The 9,978-nt window shown below is 35.8% G+C and overlaps 1 protein-coding gene across 2 annotated transcripts; it reads right to left on the bottom strand.

Moving 5' to 3' along the window:
- Positions 1-757: 757 nt before the first annotated feature.
- LOC113360840 (AMSH-like ubiquitin thioesterase 3) lies at positions 758-4,479 on the bottom strand. 2 transcript variants are annotated; one of them, XM_026604286.1, is made up of 10 exons: positions 4,309-4,479; positions 3,646-3,789; positions 3,364-3,491; positions 2,763-3,087; positions 2,531-2,620; positions 2,391-2,453; positions 2,007-2,081; positions 1,712-1,774; positions 1,535-1,587; positions 758-1,213 (listed from the first exon to the last, which is right to left on the bottom strand). In XM_026604286.1, the coding sequence occupies exons 2-10, from the start codon at positions 3,772-3,774 to the stop codon at positions 1,039-1,041; spliced, it is 1,101 nt and encodes a 366-aa protein (XP_026460071.1). In that variant the 5' UTR covers positions 3,775-3,789; positions 4,309-4,479; the 3' UTR covers positions 758-1,038. The 2 variants fall into 2 exon arrangements, with proteins under 2 accessions (XP_026460071.1, XP_026460070.1); XM_026604285.1 differs by lacking the exon at positions 4,309-4,479 and adding an exon at positions 3,902-4,035.
- Between the last annotated feature and the right edge of the window lie 5,499 nt (positions 4,480-9,978).

The following is a 9,978-nucleotide window of genomic DNA, read 5'->3' as shown; positions in this document are numbered from 1 at the left end:
TTATAATAGTAATTCTTTATTTATTTAATATTTAAATAAAAATATAATGAATTATTATTTTATATTTCATCTGGGCATACATAGTTGTATTATTTTATAATTTTAGCGAATTATTAATTGGACACGTTGTTTCCAATTTGGAACCGGCTAAAAATATTATTTAAGAAAGTTCATTAAATAATCAAGTATTAATTAAAAGAGTTTCTACTGTATAGAAATTACTGTATAAATCACGTTTTTGCTATGCACTTAACCACCTAAAGTTTGTTGGCATTGATTTATGCATGTTTTGGAGTGGTGTCTGTGGACTTGTCCCCATCATCTTTGGTACACTTGGAACCAAAGACAGTTTATTTATCCCTGCGTCATCGACTGATGCTATGGTGGTGAGTTTTCGTGATCTTTGATAAACTTTAGGCAGTGACATTTCTCATAATTAGACTGATAAAATGTAAGCTGCAAAGGTGTATCTGGAGCGGAGCATATCTCCATGAAAGAAGAGAAAGACCAATTTAGATACTATAATAAACATATCTACTCTGCAGGAGCAACATCATTGACACCCTATGTATGATGGATCCAGTGGTCTCAGCTTAACAAAACAGTGTGGGTAATGGGTGTAACCAACTGCTATTTGGGTTCAGCCAGACTATGCGAAGTCACTGTAATAGTCACAACTAGTATATATGAAAGCACAAGCAACAAAAACCATGAGTGTGCACGACATACTGTTAAAGAGCAGCTATAGTAGATGAGATTGTACATGATCCTGCTGCATATACATATAACGCAAAAAAAAATGTTGAAAGTAAATAGCAGTTCATAACAGCTTAAACTGTAGGAATAAAAATCAGTTCACTGTTTTATATATTTCTTCAGTTCAGTGTGGAATGTGTATACAGAGTTGATAACGAAGTTTCCAAATGGATCCACGATTCCAGTGTCAAGTGTGTCTTAACTTCACACTTTCTATGTAAGTTTGTCAAGAACAAACATTTAATATTTACTGTTGTTATTACTAAAAACTGAGCTTTGACCTCAGCGAAGATCCACAATCTCGAACTTCAATTTAGGATCCATGTAAACATGTGAACAATGCTCATAAATAGGACTACCGTCAGAAGGCTCCTCATGTGCATGAAAGCCACGTTGTTGACAATGACGAATCAAGGAGACACCCCCAGGATCAGATAAATGGAATATCCCATGCTGTCTGCAAGTAATAATTGAGTAGGTGATAGTCTGTAATCTTTGAATGTTTAAAACAAAGTTGTTAGTTCGTTCGACCGATATAATGAAGAACGGGCGGTCTTGGACTACTACACAGTAACAATCATTTTTCATGATCCAGTTTTTAAACTCCCTTTTCTTTTTTTGTTTACTTCAGTTCTACTATCCCACAGAGCAGAAAATTTGTTGGATAGAAAAGCAGTGTGGGTAATGGGTGTAACCAACTGCTATTTGGGTTCAGCAAGACTATGCGAAGTCACTGTAATAGTAATAATTCAGGTACAAAGGGAGAGACAAATTCTACCTGTAAGTATCTGAAGGGGCCATGACAATCGCAATAGCTTCAGGTAACATTATCTAATAAAAAAGCCACGTACGATCCATGTTAGATTCAAATTAACTGCAAAAGATGAAGTAGGGATGGGAAGTATATTGATGTCTACATGCATATAATAGCAACTCCAAAATAGCTTATCCTTACCTGGTATGCGTACTGTGTATGAAGATCGACCGAAGACATAGCGCAAGTCTGTGAAGGGTGTGTCTGGAAAACAAACCAGGAACTTAATTAAGCTTTAGAGTGAAGTGACCATACAATTTTGTGATTAGTACAACAAAAATCAAGGATTAAGGATGTGCATGATATCATACAATTCATGTCAAGTTGAAGTATTGATAGACACATTATTTTCCCAAAGTGAGACAAGGATTAGATGATAATAAGTCCTTCAACAAAAAACAGCACGAGTACTTGAAAGGTGATTTTTCCCACTTACATGAATCCACCCAAGGGGGGAAAGGGAGAGCTTATCTTGAAACTCAAATAATAATTCTTCTTTCATCGCCAAGCACTGGACAAACAATAAACACTTCACGTTCACATATTTAAATAGCATTTAACTAAGAAGTGAATCACATGCAGGTGCCATAGATTAAGGAAGAACGCAAAACATACAAAATAAGTTTTTGTTTGATTTAGTGAACTATGTGGATAGTTTCATCTTGATTACATGAAGTTAGACTGGCACCCCAGGCAAGTCAAATAATTTAAGTAAATTGGCAGAGATCATCTAATTGGAAAGAAGACTGGAACTGGAGTACGACACTGCCAAAAATTGTCAAATTGGTGAAAGAGAACACAGGAGCAAAATATTACTTACGGAATCTGAAGTTGCCTCCTTCTTTGGAATTATCAGTGTGGTAATATGGAATACTCTGTTTTCCTGAAATTGGGAGCAAAAGTCAGAATAGATGTAATATTCATTACAATTTGTTGACTTCAACGTTCAGAAGAACTTACCATTTTACCAGCAAGAACTCCACATGTTTCTAAATTTTTCTTTGTATTTTCTAGGGCCAACCTCAAGAAACCTTCCATCATATTTGCAGGCTGCAAAATGCGCAATTATTTCACGCTATAAAGATTAAGTAAACAACCTTTCAATGAAACTACCCAACAGCTGATGAACCAATACTTTAGAAAAAACTACAGGAAGAAGAGAAGGTGTAGGTTGAAGGGGATTGAGTCTTACGATGTGTAAATGCTGATAAGAATTAGAGTCGAATATCTCATCCTGCATAGATTTTGCTGGTCCTGGTCTTGGATCAGCAACTTGTGATGGATCATGCTGCTTCAGCTCGGCAAGAACTGGTGGTGGCAAAGGTTGCCTGATCTTATTCACTTGAAGAAGCTCTTTTATGATGATACCACTAGAACATGATTCCTCTGCAGATCTTGACCATCTACCATCATCCAAGGGAAGAACCGTGTCCATTGTAGACTTATCAACTCCATTTGGGCCAAAAATTGGACGCCTGGACAATGTTTCCTCTTTTGGAGGAAGTAGGATGAATGATCTGGAGATAAAACCATCAGTAAGAAAAGCACTTGGCCCAACTTTAGCAATGTTATCACTGGCAGATTGGCGAGAAGAACCACAAAAAACATGCTAAAGAAGTCATGAAATTTCAGAGTTAAATGAATAGTATGAGAAATGTTCAGAAAATCTATTATTGGCACACACAAATGTTGTCTTGTTATACAAGCAAAAAGCCAAAAACGATGGATAATCAAACAATTAACTAAAAATTGTGGGAAACATGTCTTGATGTAAAGTAAAACAGGATACATACATCTTTTGAAACTGCATCTCAGTGTGCATGTTGTTTGATGAAACAGTCTGAAAACTGTTGTTGTGCCTTGAAAAAAGGTTGTTGTGCCTTGATGAGGCCTGAGATGCGCTTCTGCCAGTTGGGTACAGCTAAATAAAAAGAATGGGCAATTTTTAGCTCAAATAAGAAACAAACATTGCAAAATAATAACATGATACTAATGATTCAAAAAACAGTGAAAATTGAGGCTTTCAATTGCTAAATTTAGTTTATGGAAAGGGGGTGGGGGCGGTGGAAGCAGACCTGACTAGTCTCCAGGTCAGACGTAATTTTCTGGTTAGTCGAATCAGCAGATTGTGAATGATAATAAGCTTTATTCAATTCTGTCACTCCACGATAAACATCCGCCTTGATAGATCGAAGCTCAGACATCACAGCTGAAAGTTTCTGAAAAGAAACAGATACCAAATGGGCAGCATTATAATGCATGCATTTGAAAAAGAGCTACCTAAAAAGAAGTAATCAGAGAGAAACAAGTGTAGAATTTCAATCAACTCACTTTCCTATAAACAGATCTTTCCATTGCAAGTGTGTCAAGGTAATCTGGATGGCATGGAATAGTTTCCTTTGCCAACATGGATACACATACTGTAACCTATAGACTAGTTTGTTCCTAAGTTCAAGGAAGGATTAAATAAACACTAACTGAAACAACAAATTAAATATAGGTGAAATTCGAACCAAACAAAGCAATTAAAAGATGGGATTAAGAAAATTAATTAAATAGAGGTGAAATTCAAACCAAACAAAGCAATTAAAAAGATGGGATTAAGAAAGTTAATTGAATAGAGGTGAAATTCAAACCAAACAAAGCAATTAAAAAGATGGGATTAAGAAAATTAATTGAATAGAGGTGAAATTCAAACCAAACAAAGCAATTAAAAGATGGGATTAAGAAAATTAAACCTGTTCAAGGAGAGAACCAACGGTTCGATAGTAATCACGAAGTGGAACATCGATATTCCCGTCTTGGCTTTTAAATCGATTGGACCATCATATGTCCTGATGATAAAAAAAAATGTTAGGGTTAAATTTTGAACTAGAACAGTGAAGAAGAACAGAGAGAAATATTTGGTTTTTCAGGAAATTTTGTTCATGGCCTGTATAAAACGTAAAAAAGAATTTTTAATTTCACATACTTCCAAAGGTAGGTGTACATCACCATAGGGGCGTAATAGTCAATTTATCGTTCTGGTTCTCAGTCTTCTTTCTTCCGTTAAATAAAAAAAACAAAACGAGAAACTAAATATACCAACAGATACCAACCTTGATGACTTTTTTCTTTTTTGACTTTTTTACTCTTCCGCCACCCGGTAATATACGGTGCTAGTGACGCTATCAGCTCCCCTGCTGCTGTTGCGCCTAAAAAAATGTACTCAATCGTATGTTTTTCTTTCTTCCCTCCAAATATGTCAATGACTTCCACCGGCAAGGAAACCAGTGCAGGCAGTGAGATGGTCTTGTTGAATTCAGGTATGATCATCTCTATGGAGGCTAGATTCAGTACCATACTTGATGAGGAGCCTGACTTCTTGGGATTATCTGGACCCACAAAACACAAACATCAAACAAATTAATAATTCTTCAAAACTGTTTCACGTATTTCCACGTGTATCTGTCACTTCAGCCCAAAATCTTCCTAAATTTGTTATAAATTTATTCTCTCTCTAAAAAAAACGACGACTCTTCGTCTTTACCTCTAATCTTCTTTACGATTTAAGTAAATCAATTATCACAACCGACATGATGAAGAGTTAACAAGAGTATAGTTTTGACATCATTTTAACGGTTTTCTAAAATCAAAACCATAGTTTAACTTTTGTTTTTCTGTAAACCATAAGTAGTAAACACTATGAATCAGTTTTATTTTTGAGTACTAATAATCGACGAAAAGCAAATTTAAAATTCAAAGCTCCACATAGAAAATGATTTTTAAGGAGTTTAAAATCTCTGTCTTTAAAGAATTATTGTAAACAAATAATAAAAAGAACACAAATTCGTCTTATTTCTGGCTAAACAAAAGAATTAATTATGATCTGGACCCACATATGGAAGAGAAATTGATCATCAAACAATCATGAGATATAGGTGAAATGTCGTATATTACCATTGATAGTAGTATGGTCATTCAAATTGCGGGCTGCATCACCTAGAGAAAGAACACACATCACTACTAGTAGACGTGCAAAGATAGCAAATGTCACAGTTATCCCCATTTTTTTAAGCCAGATCAAGAAAGTTTCTTATGATGATACAAGGAGATATGGATGAATAATTATTACAACCAAGTGAGAACTGTGATCATTCAGCTATTTATCTTTTTAGGTGACACTGAAAATAATGACTTGGTTAACTATTCAGTCAATGACACTAACTAATTAGGTGTGTTGATTTTTTGGTGAAATCATGAATACTACAACTGTTTTGAGTCAATTGCACTAACTATTCAGTCAATGGCGCTTCAAAATGACAAACATTTAAGTGTGATGAAACTAGTTTTAGTTCTACATTGTTATGCCAAGTAATTGCTAACCCCTTAGCTATACCCACAGATGGAACTACAAAACCAATCATGAAAATGCGATTTTTTTATCCATATCTTGAAAACGGGCCTTTAGTTTCGGATAAAAAAACGATATTTGGGTTATAATATTGGCATAGATAATTTAGATGGTCCTTAGAGCAACCACAGTGGGCGAGTATAACCAAATATTTGGTCAAAAAACGAGACACAACGGACAGACTATCGATTAAAATCCGGACCACAGAACAAATCCCAGACTATATTTGGTCCAAGACCAAGACCAAAACAAAATATAGTCGAGCGAACATATAGTTAACGCCCCACCACCAGGCGGGCATAAAGTCCCCGCCCACACCAGGCGTACATAAAGTTCATGCCCCACACCAGGCGTACTATTCAGTCAATGACACTAACTGATTAGGTGTGTTGATTTTTTGGTGAAATCGTGAATACTACAAATTTGTTGAGTCCAGGTGAGACGGATTGTTAGGCACATGTCAAAGAGTAGTTCATGTTGTTCGGAGTCTTTGAGAAACAATTTTAATAATCTGATATAAGCTCACGTCTAACACAATTGACCATTTTAAAAGCATTTGACCCTCTGACACTTGTTTTATAAGCAACCCTATTAGTAGTTGACAAATAAGCCCATGGGTAGAACTCAACTCGAAAACCGGTTGACTAGATGAGGGAACCAATTAACTTATAAACTACCAGTTAAGCCCCATCTAACCAATGTGGGACTAGGATCCCAAAAGATTAAGAAAATTAAACCTGTTCAAGGAGAGAAACAGCGTTTCGATAGTAATCACGAAGTGGAACATCGATATTTCCGTCTTGGCTTTTAAATCGATTGGACCATCGTATGCCCTGATGATAAAAAAAATGTTAGGGTTAAATTTTGAACTAGAACAGTGAAGAGGAACAGAGAGAAATATTGGTTTTTCAGGAACTTTTGTTCATGGCGTGTATAAAACATAAAAAAGAATTTTTAATTTCACCTACTTCCAAAGGTAGGTGTACCACCATAGGGGCATAATAGTCAATTTGTCGTTCTGGTTCTCATTCTTCTTTCTTCCGTTAAATAAAAAAGACAAACCGAGAAACTAAATATACCAACAGATACCAACCTTGATGACTCTTTGTTTTGTTAATTTTGATGATTTTTTTCTTTTTGATTTTTTTACTCTTCCGCCACCCAGTAATATACGGTGCTAGTGACGCTATCAGCGCCCCTGCTGCTGTTGCGCCTAAAAATATATACTCAATCGTATGTTTTTCTTTCTTCCCTCCAAACATGTCAATGACTTCCGCCGGCAAGGAAACCAGTACAGGCAGTGTGATGGTCTTGTTGAATTCAGGTATGATCAACTCTATGGAGGCTAGATTCAGTACCATACTTGATGAGGAGCCTGACTTCTTGGGATTACCTGGACCCACAAAACACAAACATCAAACAAATTAATAATTCTTCAAAACTATTTCACGTATTTCCACGTGTATCTGTCACTTCAGCCTAAAATCTTCCTAAATTTGTTATAAAATTTATTCTCTCTAAACTAAACGACGACTCTTCGTCTTTACCTCTAATCTTCTTTACGATTTAAGCAAATCAATTATCACAACCGACATGATGAAGAATTAACAAGAGTATAGTTTTGCCCCCATTTTAACGGTTTTTTAAAATCAAAACCATAGTTTAACTTTTGTTTTTCTGTAAACCAGAAGTAGTAAACACTATGAATCAGTTTTATTTTTGAGTACTAATAATCGACGAAAAGCAAATTTAAAATTCAAAGCTCCACATAGAAAACGATTTTTAAGGAGTTTAAAATCTCTGTCTTTAAAGAATTATTGTAAACAAATAACAAAAAGAACACAAATTCATTCTTATTTCTGGCTAAACAAAAGAATTAATTATGATCTGGACCCACATATGGAAGCGAAATTGATCATCAAACAATCATGAGTTATAGGTGAAATGTCGTATATTACCATTGATAGTAGTATGGTCATTCAAATTGCGGGCTGCAACACCTAGAGAAAGAACACACAGCACTACTAGTAGACGTGCAAAGATAGCAAATGTCACAGTTATCCCCATTTTTTTAAGCCAGATCAAGAAAGTTTCTTATGATGATACAAGGAGATATGGATGAATAATTATTACAACCAAGTGAGAACTGTGATCATTCAGCTATTTATCTTTTTAGGTGACACTGAAAATAATGACTTGTTTAACTATTCAGTCAATGACACTAACTAATTAGGTGTGTTGATTTTTTGGTGAAATCATGAATACTACAACTTTTTTGAGTCAATGGCACTAACTATTCAGTCAATGGCGCTTCAAAATGACAAACATTTAAGTGTGATGAAACTAGTTTTAGTTCTACATTGTTATGCCAAGTAATTGCTAACCCCTTAGCTATACCCACAGATGGAACTACAAAGCCAATCATGAAAATGCGATTTTTTTATCCATATTTTGAAAACGGGCCTTTAGTTTCGGATAAAAAAACGATATTTGGGTTATAATATTGGCATACATAATTTAGAAGGTCCTTAGAGCAACCACAGTGGGCGAGTATAAACAAATATTTGGTCAAAAAACGAGACACAGCGGACAGACTATCGGTTAAAATCCGGACCACAGACCAAATCCCAGACTATATTTGGTCCAAGACCAAGACCAAAACAAAATATAGTCGAGCGAACGTATAGTTAACGCCCCACCACCAGGCGAGCATAAAGTCCCCGCCCACACCAGGAGTGCATAAAGTTCCCGCCCCACACCAGGCGTACTATTCAGTCAATGACACTAACTGATTAGGTGTGTTGATTTTTTGGTGAAATCGTGAATACTACAAATTTCTTGAGTCCACGTGAGACGGATTGTTAGGCACATGTCAAAGAGTAGTTCATGTTGTTCGGAGTCTTTGAGCAACAATTTTAATAATCTGATATAAGCTCACGTCTTTCACAATTGACCATTTTAAAAGCATTTGACCCTCTGACACTTGTTTTATAAGCAACCCTATTAGTTGTTTACAAATAAGCCCATGGGTAGAACTCAACTCGAAAACCGGTTGACTCGATGAGGGAACCCATTAACTTATAAACTACCAGTTAAGCCCCATCTAACCAATGCGGGACTAGGATCCCAACAGATTAAGAAAATTAAACCTGTTCAAGGAGAGAACCAGCGGTTCGATAGTAATCACGAAGTGGAACATCGATATTTCCGTCTTGGCTTTTAAATCGATTGGACCATCGTATGCCCTGATGATAAAAAAAATGTTAGGGTTAAATTTTGAACTAGAACAGTGAAGAAGAACAGAGAGAAATATTTGGTTTTTCAGGAACTTTTGTTCATGGCGTGTATAAAACGTAAAAAAGAATTTTTAATTTCACCTACTTCCAAAGGTAGGTGTACATCACCATAGGGGCATAATAGTCAATTTGTCGTTCTGGTTCTCAGTCTTCTTTCTTCCGTTAAATAAAAAAGACAAAACGAGAAACTAAATATATCAATAGATACCAACCTTGATGACTTTTTTTTTGTTGTTAACTTTGATGACTTTTTTCTTTTTGATTTTTTTACTCTTCCGCCACCCGGTAATATACGGTGCTAGTGACGCTATCAGCGCCCCTGCTGCTGTTGCGCCTAAAAAAATGTACTCAATCGTATGTTTTTCTTTCTTCCCTCCAAACGTGTCAATGACTTCCACCGGCAAGGAAACCAGTGCAGGCAGTGAGATGGTCTTGTTGAATTCAGGTATGATCAACTCTATGGAGGCTAGATTCAGTACCATACTTGATGAGGAGCCTGACTTCTTGGGATTATCTGGACCCACAAAACACAAACATCAAACAAATTAATAATTCTTCAAAGCTGTTTCACGTATTTCCACGTGTATCTGTCACTTCAGCCTAAAATCTTCCTAAATTTGTTATAAAATTTATTCTCTCTAAACTAAACGACGACTCTTCGTCTTTACCTCTAATCTTCTTTACGATTTAAGTAAATCAATTATCACAACCGACATGAT

Source organism: Papaver somniferum, chromosome 3 (genome assembly GCF_003573695.1).
Source record: "Papaver somniferum cultivar HN1 chromosome 3, ASM357369v1, whole genome shotgun sequence".
Taxonomy (NCBI): domain Eukaryota; kingdom Viridiplantae; phylum Streptophyta; class Magnoliopsida; order Ranunculales; family Papaveraceae; genus Papaver; species Papaver somniferum.
Note: the sequence above shows the minus strand (reverse complement) of the source record. Positions and strands in the feature narration are given on the sequence as shown.